Source organism: Orcinus orca, chromosome 7 (genome assembly GCF_937001465.1).
Source record: "Orcinus orca chromosome 7, mOrcOrc1.1, whole genome shotgun sequence".
In the NCBI taxonomy this organism is placed as follows: Eukaryota; Metazoa; Chordata; class Mammalia; order Artiodactyla; family Delphinidae; genus Orcinus; species Orcinus orca.
In genome coordinates this window covers 91,644,189-91,661,385 of record NC_064565.1, presented here as the reverse complement: position 1 = coordinate 91,661,385, position 17,197 = coordinate 91,644,189, and the positions used below count along the sequence as shown (strand labels likewise).

Below are 17,197 nucleotides of genomic sequence, written 5' to 3'. Positions count from 1 at the left end.
ATGAGGTGCTTGTATATTTTGGAGATTAATCCTTTGTTAGTTGCTTCATTTGCAAATATTTTCTCCCATTCTGAGGGTTGTCTTTTCGTCTTGTTTATGGTTTCCTTTGCTGTGCAAAAGCTTTTGAGTTTCATTAAGTCCCATTTGTTTATTTTTGTTTTTATTTCCATTTCTCTAGGAGGTGGGTCAAAAAGGATCGCGCTGTGATTTATGTCATAGAGTGTTCTGCCTATGTTTTCCTCTAAGAGTTAGATAGTGTCTGGCCTTACATTTAGGTCTTTAATCCATTTTGAGTTTATTTTTGTGTATGGTGTTAAGGAGTGTTCTAATTTCATTCTTTTACATGTAGCTGTCCAGTTTTCCCAGCACCACTTATAGAAGAGGCTGTCTTTTCTCCATTGTATATGCTTGCCTCCTTTATCAAAAATAAGGTGACCATATGTGTGTGGGTTTATCTCTGGGCTTTCTGTCCTGTTCCATTGATCTCTATTTCTGTTTTTGTGCCAGTACCATACTGTCTTTATTACTGTAGCTTTGTAGTATAGTCTGAAATCCAGGAACCTGATCCCACCAGCTCCATTTTCCTTTCTCAAGATAGCTTTGGCTATTCGGGGTCTTTTGTGTTTCCATACAAATTGTGAAGTTTTTTACTCTAGTTCTGTGAAAAATGCCATTGGTAGTTTGATAGGGATTGCATTGAATCTGTAGATTGCTTTGGGTACTATAGTCATTTTCACAATATCGATTCTTCCAATCCAAGAACATGGTATATCTCTCCATCTGTTTGTATCATCTTTAATTTCTTTCATCAGTGTCTTATAGTTTTCTGCTTACAGGTCTTTTGTCTCCTTAGGTAGGTTTATTCCTAGATATTTTATTCTTTTTGTTGTAATGGTAAATGGGAGTGTTTTCTTAATTTCTCTTTCATATTTTTCATCATTCGTGTATAGGAATGCAAGAGATTTCTGTGCATTAATTTTGTATCCTGCTGCTTTACCAAATTCATTGATTAGCTCTAGTAGTTTTCTGGTAGCATCTTGAAGATTCTCTATGTATAGTATCATGTCATCTGCAAATAGTGACAGCTTTACTTCTTTTCCATTTTGGATTCCTTTTATTTCTTTTTATTCTCTGATGGCTGTGGCTAAAACTTCCAAAACTATGTTGAATAATAGTGGTGAGAGTGGACAACCTTGTCTTGTTCCTCTTGATCTTAGAGGAAATGGTTTCAGTTTTCACCATTGAGAACGATGTTGGCTATGGGTTTGTTCTATATGGCCTTTATTATGTTGAGGTAAGTTCCCTCTATGCCTACTGGAGGGTTTTTATCATTAATGGGTGTTGAATTTTGTTGAAAGCTTTCTCTGCATCTATTGAGATGATCATATGGTTTTTCTCCTTCAATTTGTTAATATAGTTTATCACATTGGTTGGTTTGCGTATATTGAAGAATCCTTGCATTCCTGGGATAAATCCCACTTGATCATGGTGTATGATTCTCTTAATGTGCTGTTGGATGCTGTTTGCTATTATTTTGTTGAGGATTTTTGCATCTATGTTCATCAGAGATATTGGCCTGTAGTTTTCTTTCTTTGTGACATCTTTGTCTGGTTTTGGTATCAGGGCGATGGTGTCCTCGTAGAATGTGTTTGGGAATGTTTCTCCCTCTGCTACATTTTGGAAGAGTTTGAGAAGGATAGGTGTTAGGTCTTCTCTAAATATTTGATAGACTTCACCTGTGAAACCATCTGGTCCTGGGCTTTTGTTTGTTGGAAGATTTTCAATCAGAGTCTCAATTTCAGTGCTTATGATTGGTCTGTTTATATTTTCTACTTCTTCCTGGTTCAGTCTCGGAAGGTTGTGCTTTTCTAAGAATTTGTCCATTTCTTCCAGGTTGTCCATTTTATTGGCATATAGTTGCTTGTAGTAATCTCTCATGATCCTTTGTATTTCTGCAGTGTAAATTGTTACTTCTCCTTTTTCATTTCTAATTCCATTGAACTGAGTCTTCTTCCTTTTTTTCTTGATGAGTCTGGCTAATGTTTTATCAATTTTATCTTCTCAAAGAACCAGTTTTTAGTTTTGTTGATCTTTGCTATTATTTTCTTTGTTTCTTTTTCATTTATTTCTCGTCTCATATTTATGATTTCTTTCCTTCTGCTAACTTTGGGGTTTTTTTGTTCTTCTTTCTCTAATTGTTTTAGGTTTAAGGTTAGGTTGTTTATTTGAGATGTTTCTTGTTCCTTGAGGTAGGATTGTATTGCTATAAACTTCCCTCTTAGAACTGCTTTTGCTGCATCCCATAGGTTTTGGGTCATCGTGTTTTCATTGTCATCTGTTTCTACATATTTTTTGATTTCCTCTTTGATTTCTTCAGTGATCTCTTGGTTATTTAGTAGTGTATTGTTTAGCCTCCATGTGTTTCTATTTTTTACAGATTTTTTCCTGTAATTGATATCTGGTCTCATGACGGTGTAATTGGAAACGATACTTGATACGATTTCAATTTTCTTAAATTTACCAAGGCTTGATTTGTGACCCAAGGTATGATCTATTCTGGAGAATGTTCCTTGAGCACTTGAAAAGAAAGTGTATCCTGTTGTTTTCGGTTGGAATGTCCTATAAATATCAATTAAGTCCATGTTGTTTAACGTATCATTTAAAGCTTGTGTTTCCTTATTTATTTTCATTTTGGATGATCTGTCCATTGGTGAAAGTGGGGTGTTCAAGTCCCCTACTCTGATTGTGTTACAGTAGATTTACCCTTTTATGGCTGTTAGCATTTGCCTTATGTATTGAGGTGCTCCTATGTTGGGTGCATAAATATTTACAATTGTTATATCTTCTTCTTGGATTGATCCCTTGATCATTATGTAGTGTCCTTCTTTGTCTCTTTTAATAGTCTTTATTTTACAGTCTATTTTGTCTGATATGAGAATTGCCCCTCCAGCTTTCTTTTGATTTCCATTTGCATGGAATATCTTTTTCCATCCCCTCCTTTCAGTCTGTATGTGTCCCTAGGTCTGAAGTGGGTCTCTTGTAGACAGCATATACATGGGTCTTGTTTTTGTATCCATTCAGCCAGTCTATGTCTTTTGGTTGGAGCATTTAATCCATTTACATTTAAACTAATTATCAATATGTATGTTCCTATTACCATTTTCTTAATTGTTTTGGGTTTGTTATTGTAGATCTTTTCCTTCTCTTGTGTTTCCTGCCTAGAGAATTTCCTTTAGCATTTGTTGTAAAGCTGGTTTGGTGGTGCTGAATTCTCTTAGCTTTTGCTTGTCTGAAAAGCTTTTCATTTCTCTGTCAAATCTGAATGAGATCCTTGCTGGGTAGAGTAATCTTGGTTGTCGGTTTTTCTCTTTTATCACTTTAAATGTGTCCTGCCACTCCCTTCTGGCTTGCAGAGTTTCTGCTGGAAGATCAGCTGTTAACCTATGGGGATTCCCTTGTGTGTTATTTGTTGTTTTTCACTTGTGGCTTTTAATATTTTTTCTTTGTATTTAATTTTTGACGGTTTGATTAGTAAGTGTCTTGGCGTGTTTCTCCTTGGTTTTATCCTGTATGGGACTCTCTGTTCTTCCTGGACTTGATTGACTATTTCCTTTCCCATATTAGGGAAGTTTTCAACTATAATCTCTTCAAATATTTTCTCAGTCCCTTTCTTTTTCTCTTCTTCTTCTGGGACCCCTATAATTCAAATGTTGGTGCATTTAATGTTGTCCCAGAGGTCTCTGAGACTGTCCTCAATTCTTTTCATTCTTTTTTTTTTTTTTATACTGCTCTGTGGTAGTTATTTCCACTCTTTTATCTTCTAGGTCACTTATCCGTTCTTCTGCCTCATTTATTCTGCTATTGATTCCTTCTAGAGAATTTTTAATTTCATTTATTGTATTGTTCATCATTGTTTGTTTGCTCTTTAGTTCTTCTAGGTCCTTCTTAAACATTTCTTGTATTTTCTGCCTTCTATTTCTAAGATTTTGGATCATCTTTACTATCATTACTCTGAATTCTTTTTCAGGTAGACTGCCTATTTCCTCTTCATTTGTTTGGTCTGATGGGTTTTTACCTTGCTCCTTCATCCGCTGTGTGTTTCTCTGTCTTCTGATTTTGCTTAACTTACTGTGTTTGGGGTCTCCTTTTCACAGGCTTCAGGTTCATAGTTCCCGTTGTTTTTGGTGTCTGCCCCCAGTGGCTAAGGTTGGTTCAGTGGGTTGTGTAGGCTTCCTGGTGGAGGGGACTGGTGCCTGTGTTCTAGTGGATGAGGCTAGATCTTGTCTTTCTGGTGGGCAGGACCATGTCCCGGGGTGTGTTTTGGCGTGTCTGTGACCTTATTATGATTTTAGGCAGCCTCTCTGCTGATGGCTGGGGTTGTGTTCCTGTCTTGCTAGTTGTTTGGCATAGGATGTCTAGCACTGTAGCTTGCTGGTCGTTGAGTGGAGCTGGGTCTTAGCGTTGAGATGGAGATCTCTGGGAGAGCTTTCGCCATTTTATATTATGTGGACCCAGGAGGTCTCTGGTGGGCCGGTGTCCTAAACTCGGCTCTCCCAACTCAGAGGCACAGGCCTGGCACCTGGCCGGAGCACCAAGACCCTATCAGCCATACAGCAGGGAAAATCTGCAATCTTTTCCTCTAAGATCAGGAACAAGACAAGGATGCCTCCTCTTAACTACTTCTATTCATATAGTACTGGAAGTCCTTTTTGGACAGAAAGATCTTATTCCTGGATTGTCATAATGACTTGATGATGATCAGTTCACCACAATTTGACTTATTCAGGAAGTCTGGACGGCAGTCCTGTAACAGTTATATCCTAGGGCAAGTTATTGAACTTCTCTGTATATCAATTCCTCATCTTCTTCAACTGTTTTATAAAAATGTTAGCCACCCCTCTTTAGATTTATGGTTTTTAGTAACACTGTCTTGATCTCTCAGGAATGATGGTGCTGATAAAGAGTTCAAAGACGTAATCATAAAAATGCTTGCCAGGCTTGGGAGAAGAAACGAGGAACTCAGTGAGAACTTCAACGAAGACCTCTGAATGCAAAGGCCATACTGCCTGTGGTTTATCTTCCCATATTTCTGTAGGTCAGAAATCCAGCTTGGCCTGGCTAGGTTCTCTCCTCAGAGTATCATAAGACTTCTTGCTATGGTAGGCCTGAAGTCCTATTTCCTTGTTTGCTATCAGCCAGAACCACTCTTAGCTCCTAGAGGCTGCCCACATTCCTTGCCCTGCAGTCTTCTTTATCTCCAGTTCAGAAACCACCTAGTCTAATTTTAAACATCATGTACTTCCTAGAATTTAAAAAAATAATGATGCTAGTTTGATTCAAGAGGGGTGCAGTTACATTTCATACCATGTCAAAGATTCGGTTTACTTTTTTCTGAAAGAACTTGAAGGGTAAAGATAGTTGCTTGTACATATATTGCTAGATACCCAGCATAGGCTAGGCAAGTGGTAAATGCAGAATAAAAGTATGGAACACATACATTACGGAGTGGTAATTTCAAATGAAGTCCTATCTCAAGAATACTGTTGTCCTGTATGTTCTCAGGATATGGAAAGGAAAAGAAAGAGGTTTTGTACTGCCATGACTTATACTTTGCTTCTTACTGTCTCAAATCCCCATGTGCCTCTTTTGGACAGGCAGGATTCTTAGTACCTGCTCTGTTGCTTTCTTACAGGTCCTTACTGCTCAGGCCTGACCAGATTAACTTCTGGATTAGTTTTCTAGCTGCTGCCATTACCAATTGCCACAAGTTTATATCACCCTTATTTATTTATTTATTTATTTATTTATTTATTTATTTTTTTTTTTTGCTGTACACGGGCCTCTCACTGTTGTGGCCTCTCCCGTTGCGGAGCACAGGCTCTGGACACGCAGGCTCAGCAGCCATGGCTCATGGGCCCAGCTGCTCCGCGGCATGTGGGATCTTCCCGGACCGGGGCACGAACCCACGTCCCCTGCATCGGCAGGCGGACTCTCAACCACTGCGCCACCAGGGAAGCCCACCCTTATTTATCTTTATAAATTATAAATTATTATCTTACAGCTCTGTAGGTTAGAAGTCCAACACAGGTCTCACTGGGGACAAAATCAAGATGGGGGCTGTGCTCTGTTGCTTTCTGGAGGCTCAAGGGGAGAATCCATTTCCTTGTCTTTTCCAGCTTTCAGCTTTGCCCACATTCCTTGCCTCCTGACCCCATTCCTTCATCATCAGAGCTGTTGAGTCCTTCACCTGCTGCCATCTCTCTGGTTTTCTCTTTTAATTCCCTCTTCCACTTTTGAAGACCCTTGTGGTGACATTGGGCCTACCCAGATAAATCAGAGTAATCTCCCTATCTTTAGATCAGTCGATCAGCAAATTAATTCCATCCACAACCTTAACTCCCCTTTGTCTTTGAACCTAACATATTCACAAGTCCTGGGGATGAGGTGTAGATATCTGGGGAGGGCCATCCATTATTCTGCCTACTACAGACTCTTTAAATTGACAGCTCAGCTTGACCTTCTTTTCAGCCTAAAAAGCAGATATGGCTAAGAGCCTGGGCTCTGGAGTCAGGCTACTTGGGTTCAGATTTTGGCTTTGCCTCTTTTTGATGAGTATCTCATCTGGTAGTGGGGATAAGAATGGTACTGTCTTTATATAGAGTTCTCGTGAGGATGTTAACTTTAAAAAGGAAATACCTACAAAAAGAACTTCCTGGCTTAGATCTTCTTCCTCAAAGCTGTTGAGATGAAGGACGGAGAAAAGAAAGAAGGGAGGAAGGGAGGGAGGGAGGGAAAGAAACAGAGGAGCCAGTGGGCAGTACTAAGTGTGCCTTCAGGACAGGACAGAGTCGTGCAAGTCAAATACTAAATTCCCTGCAGGCTGTATTGCTTTTTCTTGTACCAGTGACATCAAGTACTTGCTTTTAAGGAAAATTTATCACTGTTTTATAGTAAATCAAATCCCCTTTCAATGGAACTCTAAGGGATTATCCAAGTATCTTTCTCATACCAAATCAGAGCCTGAAATAAGTGGTTATAGTTAGAATTACTATTATTCAACCCATTATTGGATTAGATAATTTTCTACTGTAATTTTCCCTTTTTTTTTTCATTTTACCTTTGTTCTGTTTTGCTTCATTTCCTTGAGGTTCTATCCTGCATGTGTACCTGTTTATGAAATGAACACAAAAGGTGTGTGGAGAAATGTTGGGATCAGGGGATAGGGCTGGTTTTTGTTTGTTTGTTGTTTGTTTGTTGGTTTTGGGAATGAACAAATACAGGGAAATTCTGCACTGAACAGGAAACCTTGCTAACCCGAGCAGGACAGCTTGCTAATATCCCAACAAGAGTTTTGGACTGTGAGGGTTATCTCAGGCCTCAGGGGATCCTGGGAACATTCTCCCAGGTAGGAGGGTGGCCAGTTTCTAGAAGAGGATCTGAGGGAGGATGTACACCCAGAGCTAAGAATGACTGCTGTCTGAGGTGCTGACTTCACTGGGATTCCAGCCAGAACCTGAGATTGTATGTAGGCTTTGGGGATATGGAAATGGCCACTCTATTAGTTATAAGTACAGAACTCTAATTCAGACTGGTGTTAGCTTCCAAAGGTATTTATTAGCTCTAATAACTAAGAAGAATAGAAATGGATTTGTCTTTTGGCTTGGCTGGGTCCAGGTTCTCAGATGTATTTAACAGGACTAGAAACTCTCTCTTCCTTTCTACCCCCTGGCCCCATTTTTCTCTGTTGACTTCGTTCTCAAGCAGGCTCTTTCCCACATGGCCATATGGACACCAGCAGCTCCGGGCTTCAGTATTAGTATCTTAGCCCCAGTGGAAAGAGAGCTTCTCTCTTTCAGTAGTTTCAGCAAATGTCCCAGACCTGGCTGTCATTGACTTTTGTGGGTCACATGACTGTCAGTAAAGCAGATCGCTGTGGCCATAAAACTTCAGCCTTAGGAGGAGGGTCAGGCCCATACAATTGAAAACGCAGAAGAGTTGCTGTCCTGGGCAAGATCAAGTTGGTGGTGTCAGAAGAAGGGGGAAGGAGTGAAAACAACCACTGCATCAGCTCTGAGGCTGACAAAGGCACTCAGCGGTGGACGTCGGGTACCAAGAAACAGTTCAAAAGAGTGGGCTTATAGATCTGCCTGGGTTCTCACCCCATGGCTGCCACTCACTGGCTGTGTGACCCAAGCCTCAGTGTCCTTATTTAGCACATGCACACAAAAGGGGTGCAAAGATTTACCATGGAAGGCTGCTGAGGATATTATTGGGGTGAGATTGGGGAAATAGCTAGCACGTGCCTGCATATGATACCATCCTTAATAAACATGAGCTTTTTCTCGACTTGAATATAGACCTGCAGGTATCACAGGCAGCATTTCTGGGCTTCCATTGTAAAGCTTAGGACTGAAATCTGGGTGTTGAAATGTTAGAGTTTCATCATTCAATGGTACAGGCTAATCATTCTTTATTTACCCTATACGGGCATGACACGTCATTTCTAACACACTTTTACATTCATTTCTTCTTTAATAATGACAATTTCGATAATAATAGTTAATATTCATCGAGATCTTACCATGTGCCAGAGAATTTTCTAAGCACTTTACATAGATCATCTCATTTAATCCTCACAACCAATCTATGAAGTAAGTGCTGTAATTATCCCCATTTTATTGAGGAGGAATTAAGGTACAGAGAGGTTAAGGTGCTCAGAGTCATACAGCTATTGGAAGAGCTGGGATTTGAACCCAAGCAGTCTGACTCCTGAGCTCACCTTCTCTATACACCTTATTTCTCAACACACATGCACTGCTTCTCTTTAAGGTAGGGCTAATTGTTTTCTAAGGGATGATGGAAGTTAAGTTATTTACCCAAATCTCTCTAATATCCTTGTTATTTTTATGTTTCCTAGGTGTTTTTCCAGGTCTGACCATCTTGCCCTCCATATGAAGAGACATATCTAAAAAACCTAAAGGCCACAGTTGCCATGGCGCCGGCCATTGTCTGAAGGAAATGCCATGAGGCAGGGGGCTGGACTTCAGGCGGGGACCCATTGCCTCGCAGAAGAAAGTTCTCACTTATTAAACCTCTGTGTACACACATGCACAGACACACGCAGACACGCACACACGCACTCACACATAGACACACAACACACGCGCACATACACACTGTCATGCACTCAGCTAATATTAAAAATATATACGTCTATTCTTTATGCCTTGCCCTAGCCAGATGGTAGAAGACGAAGAAGAAGGAAACCAGGTGAACTCAGCAAGGCAGTCTGGCTGCTTACTTCAGCACTATTGGAATTATTTCCCGCTGTTGCCAATGGAAATCAAAGAAAATGGATATGACGTCTCTGCAGGTGGACGGCAGTAAGAGGGGCTTATTTAACTTGCTTCTCAGTGCAACTTGATAGGAGAATACAACGTCTTAAAGTTGCATATGTGTAGCACTAATGTTTCTTTTTAAATAGTTGGGGGAAAATGACCTAGAAAACCAAATTGCAGTTTGGTAGCCAAAATTAACTCTTGGTTTATTTGTCCTTTGTGTGTGAAAAGTCCTACTATTCCGTGCGTCCGACTTCCTCACAGAACTGTTGATCAGTTTTGGTTCTTCTTAGTACTATTGAGATCTATCCAGTTGATACCAACGGCCTTAGTGGCGGCAGACTCTGGAATAACTCCTTACACCTTTCTGGCCTGCATTTCTCTAGACTTCACTCTCCAGGGAGGAGTTTTCTTTTCTTACTTTTTGACTCTCTTGCACACCATATGCACTAGGGATTCTGGAAACTTCTAGCATGACTGCAAAGTGGCCAAGAGAATAAAGTCCTTGATGATAAATCACAGTATATCCCTTGAGCCTCACCTTATTGCCAGTGCTAGATTTTTTCTTTTTAATCTCTGTTTTTTGCTAACGAAAACTTGAAAAGCTTATTTGGAAGCTTAAATGTTTTATCTTTTCTCCATGGACTAAACCTCTCCAGGACTCTCTCTCGGCACCTGGATGTCCAGCTCTCGAAGCAGCCAATCAGATGGGACATCACACTTTTCTCATCCCCCTTGAGGCATCCTGACCTCAGCTTACAGTGATCAACCCTGTGCTGTATGTCATTGCTACCCTATAACCAGTTTCAGCATAGATGTTGCTAGTCTCAAAGGGCAGCTGCATATTTAACCTAACTCTGGGTTACGACCTGACAAAAAGCCAAAAATATCACTCTTTCCAGGAGTGGGGAGAACAGAGGATGCCTCCCAAGTCTAGTGACTTCAAAAACCATCACCCTTTCTTCCTCTCTCATACCCACTGAGTCGTATCACCCCACTTGTTAAAACACACAGTTCAAAATGCCATTGTGGGAATGAAGGGTGGACATTTAAAGAAAGGGTTGAGATATTTCTCTCATGCTCTGTCTAAAAAGAGAGACATATTTCTGATTTTTTTTTTTTTTTTTGGCTAGGCCCACCATGACTTGTGACCTAGAGCACCCGGGATCAACAGAGGCCTCACTCTTACTCTGCAAGCTGACGCCGAGGGGGTTACATGCCTCACTTTCCATCCCACACACACAATCCAATATCGGCCTCCATCTACCCGCATTCTTAGCTAGCTGGCACTGGCCTCAACTCCAAAGACTGCCTTTAGGACCATTAAATGGCCTATGCAAGCAAGCGGGGTGGTTTTAGGGCAGATTGTATATTTTGTATATTCTGGGACCATCCCTTCAAGACACGTCTAAAAAAACAAAAATGGCATTTGGTCCACCCATGGTTGCTGCTCCTTCATCCAGCTGGCTCCCCTCCTGCCCTCCTTGACTGTTTGACTCATTGACTGTTAAAATGCCACCCCATACCTATTTGGGATGCAAAAGTGAAGTCTTTGAAAGGAAATAATAATGTAAGAAACACAGATACATTTATGACAGCAACCTTCAAGATCCTTGGCATTTGGTTTCTCAGCTTTCTGCAAACTTTGATTTCACTGACATGTTGAAACTACTCGTCTGAGGGCAAAGGAGCCTCCATATCACAAATGCTGTAGCTGCCAATTGGACACTTGGGGCATTCTGAGGTCCGGCCCTTAAAGTTTTCTTTCCCTTTTTCCTTTTTTCAATTTAGACCAAAAAAAAGAAAAAAAAAGAAAAAAAAAAGAAAAATGAAACAAAAAAAAAAAAACAGCAAAAAAAAAGAAAAACCACCCTAAACACACATACACACAAAATCTGCCCATTTGCCAGAGGCAATTATGTATATGTTAGTAGGAGGGTATTTTAAAAAATCAGTTTTATTCCAAAGATTTAAAACTAGACATGACTTAGAAACCGTTTCTGGAGCACTGCTTGCTGACAATCTCATAGTTCTCGACTGCATTCGAGTGCATTTGTAGCCAGTCCATCAGGGCGGACCATGGGATTATATTTGAATGTGTGGTGCATCCTTTCTCAATGAAGGATGTGTGAGGGACCTTGTCCCTCAGCTGTATTAGACTGTAGCGCCTCCAGTCAGTGCACTAGATGAAACTTTAGACACCCCAGGTTTTGTTGGTTCGTTGATTTCCCTTTCTAGAGCAGCCTCCAGCATGACTGCACGCACACACCAGTGATGGCGTTAGCCATGGCTGCCACGATTTACAAACGTTCTCTGCCCAGCTGGAGTTGCTCTTGCCTCTCGAAATGCTATTATTATTAAGGGTTTATAATACTTAATTTAATTTTTGAACTGACCAATGCAAGGCTCTATTAAAAAAAAAGTTTAAAAAAAATGCAAAAGAGTAATCATTGCTTGCTCGCTTCCCGTTGTCATCTGTGGTCTTGAAAAGATCTCATTTGAACGTGGCAGAACGAAGGGCATTTGGTCTTCATCAGCGTCTGAAATGTTCGGCAGTTTCTCTCTCTTTTGTATCAGTGAGGTCCTTTGTAATCTGCTCCTGACCTTTCTCTGAGCAGGGTGCACTGAACCTCGATGGTGGGGCTGGCTTGCTTGCTTCAGGTATTTGTTGACTGTGAGAACTGGCCTGAGAATTTGGTGGGCGCTAAGTGTATGGCTTTGAAACTGTTCTTCTCTAGCCCGATTGACACCTCTGAATGATAACCAGTCCTGTCCGTGGTGGGTGGGGTGGGGGGCAAGTAGCCCCAATCATTTTGGAAATGGATTTGTGATCAAGTGTCCATCATCTCTGAAACGGCAGAGATGGTTGGAAAGAGCCTGCTGGCGTGAACAGGCTTTCCAAGAAATAACCTGAAGCTAGTTTGCTTCCAAGAGGACAGGTTATTTAGAACAGTGCTTTAACGGACCTTTGAAATACAGTAAACCGCTTTCTCATTTAAATTGTTACCGCCCAACATTCCAGGGGATCTCAAATTTGAAAGGAAAAACCTGGCACGGTGTTTCTTGAGGTTGTCCTCTCAAGCTCGGTTTATCCAGGGTTCAGAGTTTGACGTATAGGAAAAGAGTGTTTCGAAGCCATTGACAGTTTTCTTTATTTCAGTTTGTGCTTCTTTCTCCTACCACACGGCTGTAAGTCAAAGATGTGGAAACCTGAAATTATAATGCTGCTCCTGGCTACTGGCCTCCTGCCCCATTGATGGTTCATTGCCCAGCTTAATGCCTGGTGGTGATGAGTATTATGTCCCGAAAAAGAGATGTTTGGATTCCATGACAGAGCTGCATTTTATATAAATATCGGAGACCCCCAGAATGAACTTCATGCTGACCATTTCCCTCTCCTCTCTGTGCTCTCCCTTGCAAAGCCCTTCAAGTATCCCCTGTCCTCCTCCCCTCCTGCACCTCTTGTGCCCTTTTCACATCTTTGATTGCCTGATGATAACAGGGTAAAAAAAGACGGCCAACCTCACGCATGATTAGCAGAACTGATTCCTATGTTTTAAAAACTCTTCTTTGAATCTAGAAGCCAGAGAAGATTTTCTTTTTAAGGATCTCAGTTTGAGATAAGCTTCCAGATTAGCCATGTCTATTTGCATCAAAGGGGAAATAAATGGGACTTTCAGGGTGGCTCAGCCAGTGCGTTCAGAACATTCTGCCTATAGCTCCAACTCCTGAATTCTACGGCAAAGTCAAAAGAAATGAACTCAAATGGCAAGAACAACAAATCTTAGTGATTAGTTTTATTGGTTCAAAATGGTTTCCTCTATGGAAGTCACTTCATAAAATCTAAAATATAGTGCAAAGTGCTTTTGGCTTTTCTTTTGCATGAGTTGGTTTTAGGAGAAGGAAGAAGGTTGGGAAAGTCAGAGATGCAACATATTTAACTACAGAAATCAGGTTCATTGTTTCTTTTTGAAAAAAATCTTATGAGGGCCAGCATTTCTGGCCGCAGTTTTGCACCCAGATCTTTGCCAAAGTGAAAATTCGTTAAGTAGAACCTGGTTGAAATCTACTTGCGGAAGCGTCCTCTGGCATCTTCCGGAAGTGGCCACTGCCAAGTGTGGGGTGGAGGGAGGAGGAGAGAATTTGCATTCCGGGTCTGGATTACATTTCGGTAAACATGGTGATATCTCAGTTTGAAAAGGGGCTGGCCTGAGTATACATCGATGCCTCTTTGATGGCCTACTTTCCTCAATGAGGATCTTTGGGAAGACTTGAGACGGAACAACGAAAATGTGTCAAAGGAAGCAAAAACTGCTTGTAAATGCGAGATCCCATGACGAACTGCCTGAGGCTTCAGGGTTTTCTCTTGCTTTTAACATTGGCTTAAATCTCCTCTGTTGATTCCTAATAGATCCTGGAAAAGGGAAAAATAAAGCTGCAATTAACTTTCTTCCGTGCACCCTTCCAGTATAGTACTGTCTTCTTCAGGTGTTTTGCATTTACGTATAAGTCCTCGGGAAACAGGTATCAAAAACGGAGAGAGAAATCCTAGGCCGTCACTTCACAAATATCCCAAACTAGATACTCTTTTCGAACAGGGCTCCCTCTCAGCAGTCACGAGGGAAGGTTGATGCGTTCTTTGTTGGGGACTGTTTATACAATTTTTTTCAACTGTGAGCTTTGGAATCGTAAACTGCTTTGACTCCAGCTTCTGTCTACTGCCATAAAATGCACCCCACGTCAGAATAATGAGGGTGGTATGCGTGCACGCAGCTAGACACGTGTGCATGTGTACCTAATGTACCTTCGCAGAAGGAAAACAGTTAGGCTACTGACGTTTACGAGGAGTAGCCACCAGTGCCTAATATCTTTTGGGGGGGATGGATGCTTATAATTGCCAGTATATTGAAAACACACTGGGAGTTCCACGTAGAGGGGAGGGGCTGAGGGTGGGGAGAGGGGACATTTTAATCCTAGGCCTTTGGACCTGAGGCAGAATGATTTCTGCAAATCTAGGTCCCGAAAGGCTTTGGGGCTCACTGGCTGGTCCTCAACCTTTTTGTTTTTGTTTTTCTCCGCATGCATTTTCTATCTAAACCCAGATTTAGTTGAATTTCTTGATCTTTCACTTCTGCTTCATTCCAGGGAGGAAAAATACACCTGTTACGGCCAAGATCTCCTTGCTAACACAGAGGCAAAAATAAATGTTTAATGTTTTTGAAGCCTCCCCCTTCCTTTCCATAAATGCCCCCCAAACTCCTTCTCTCCTGTCACCCTCTCCCTCCCCCTACCATGCAACCTCCCAGCCACTGCCACTTTTCTTTCAACTCTCTATCATGCTCGTAACAGTTGCTTGAAGAACTTTATTTTTGCACTGTACGTTTTCTTTTTGCCAGACGTGTCTAACAAGTGTGTTTGGAGAGACCTACTCCCAGCCCTACCCCTCCCACACCTCCCTCGGTCACATGCTCTCTCTCAGGCCTTCTCTGGTATTTATAATATATCACAGAAGTACCCAGTCTTATAGCCCTCGGTTATGCCTTTTTTTGACATTTTATTTTTTTTAAGCTTTTTATATATATATATAAATATATTACTTTGTCAAGTTTTTTTGCTGTACAAAAGTCTTAAGATTTAAAACTATTATTTGTATTATATGATGGTGGTATGTTAATGTTACAAAATTATTAATGAAGAAAAAATTTATTTTTGTTACTGGTCTGTTTCATAATTCTTTTTTAAATTGGTATATTGTAAGATATCTATGCAAAAAATGTTATGTGACGCATTTTTATTTAAGAATGTAATATGTGTAATAAACAGTAGAATGTGTTTGGCCTTGGAATGCCTTACTGTATTTCTCCTTAGCTTATCTCACCAGGGAGAAAAAAAAATCCTCAGAGAGATCCAAACGGGTCCTTATATACCTCATGAGAATTTTCTTTCTCAGAGAGAAAAAGGGAAGGCAAGAGATTGTATTAGGTATTTTTCTTCATTTGGGAGGCTGTTGGGGGTGTGTGTGTGTGTGTGTGTGTGTATTTTATGGTTTCAGTGAGGTAGCTCAGAGCCCAGATAAGAAGGAACACTAAAGACAGTTTATTTCTTTAAGGGGAGGTAGAGAGCAAATGGTTGGAGGTTATGAAAAGCAATATTTTCGAACGAGGTGGGTTGTGGGATGTCATTTGTTCAGGGGGTTAGGAGCAGCTTATTGAAAGCAGTTTATTTGGTGAGAGAAGGGGAAGGTTTGTTCTGGGATAGCAGCTTTGGAAAGGGCAACTTGAAGCGCTTGGTGCAGGAGAGAAGAAGGCAAATGTGAGAAGGAATAATGGAGGTGAGGTGTTGAGGAATCAATTTATAGGAGTTTGGTGACAAGGTGGGGAAGAGAAGGCTAACCAGAGGCAGAGCCATGTGGGTGGCTAGGCGTAAGTACGAGAAGGTAGATGCAGATGTAAGCAGCCGCAAACACTGACAAGAGGGAGATGGAAGGCCTAGGGAGAATTCTCAGAACTGAAAAGAACACTTACTAAAATCTTCTCTTCCCCACATGACTTCCAGGAAAGAACATCCAAGTAAGCAGAAAGGTAGAGAACCTAACTGCTGTTACAATCCCAGCACCCCTTGCAGGGCGAATCTCCGAGAAAAGTGGTATCATTAACTGGGAGCAACAAACGAACACATTTGTCACCTACACTGGACACAGTGCTACTCAAGCTTTCTTTTCACGCTTTGGACTTAGGGAAACGGATGCAGTGGTGAATCACTTCTATCCCTCCTCAGACGAATGAGACGAGAAACTTTTCGATCCATTTTCACATTAAAGATTGTGACTATGGTGACCAAACTTGCTGCCTGGGCACATGCATATCTCTGAACAGGAAAACGGGTGTGAGGAGTGTTGCAGGGGGCTGGGAAGGGAGGCTGAGTGCTTGTGGCCTCACCCTAATAAAACTTAAGGGAAAGAGAACAGTAGATGCGTCAGGGGCCAGGAAAATGGTTTTGAAAGTTGTAAAGATCTGCGGCCACATCTTTCAAGTAAGCAAGTGAGCTGGGCAAAAGGGCAACCCAAAGCCAGCTGACAAGAAGCTGCAGGCTCCAGTGGGAAGAGAACCAACCCTGGAGTCCACAGCCCCACCTCCTGGTCCCTGGTCATTTAGTAGGTCCATGCCTAGCGGACTAATTTAACCATCTCATAACCAAAGTCATTGGCTTAGAAATTTCTTTGCGCGAGGAAGGATAAGATAGTTTTGCAGCGTTACTTAGAGCATGGCTTATTTTTCCGTAAGAATAAGCCTGACATGTCAAAGCATATCAAATTGAACATTTTAGGTGGGGGACAACCTACACCCCGCTGAGATGATAAGAGGGGAAGCTGGTAAGTCTAATATTTTTGCCATAAGGAAAGGAGATGGTTTACGTAAGTGAATATTCTAGATGACTGAAGCTTCCACATTTAGAGACATAACTTTTGTTTAAAATATGTCTAAAAATACATTACCCATTTCACAATTTTTCTAGCATCCGTTTTTGCCGTGTAACATAATTCAGGGATGATTCCAGCCTGTCAGGTTGTCTGACCCCCAAACTACATGACTCCAGTCTTTACCCCGAGTGACTCTACTTCCTCTGCTGTGTCCTCCCTATTTGCGAGTTGCAAGTTCTTTGTGTTGCCTTCTAGCAATATTTATCTCCTCATCAACTCACAGATCAGAGAAGCAAGATTGGCCACTTAGTAAGTGCAAAATGTAAGTATAATTCTAGTTCAACAGGCAGTAGTCAGAAAGTGTAACCTGGGTAAACCTAGGGGAGTAAAGTGCATAGGCTTTGTGACAGCTCTAATCTGAGGTTATGTATCCGACTGG

The 17,197-nt window shown here is 41.3% G+C and overlaps 1 protein-coding gene across 6 annotated transcripts in view; it reads left to right on the top strand.

Moving 5' to 3' along the window:
• The window catches only part of KLF7 (KLF transcription factor 7), a 150,375-nt gene extending 135,205 nt beyond the window's left edge, over positions 1-15,170 (top strand). For 3 of the 6 annotated variants that reach the window (XM_049711929.1, XM_049711930.1, XM_033429034.2), the window contains one exon: positions 8,918-15,170. In XM_049711929.1, the coding sequence (XP_049567886.1) occupies positions 8,918-8,969 (52 nt within the window). In that variant the 3' untranslated portion in view covers positions 8,970-15,170. The remainder of the gene's footprint in view (positions 1-8,917) is intronic. The other 3 variants (XR_007478253.1, XR_007478252.1, XR_007478251.1) reach the window with 3 other exon arrangements.
• The last annotated feature ends 2,027 nt before the right edge of the window (positions 15,171-17,197 follow it).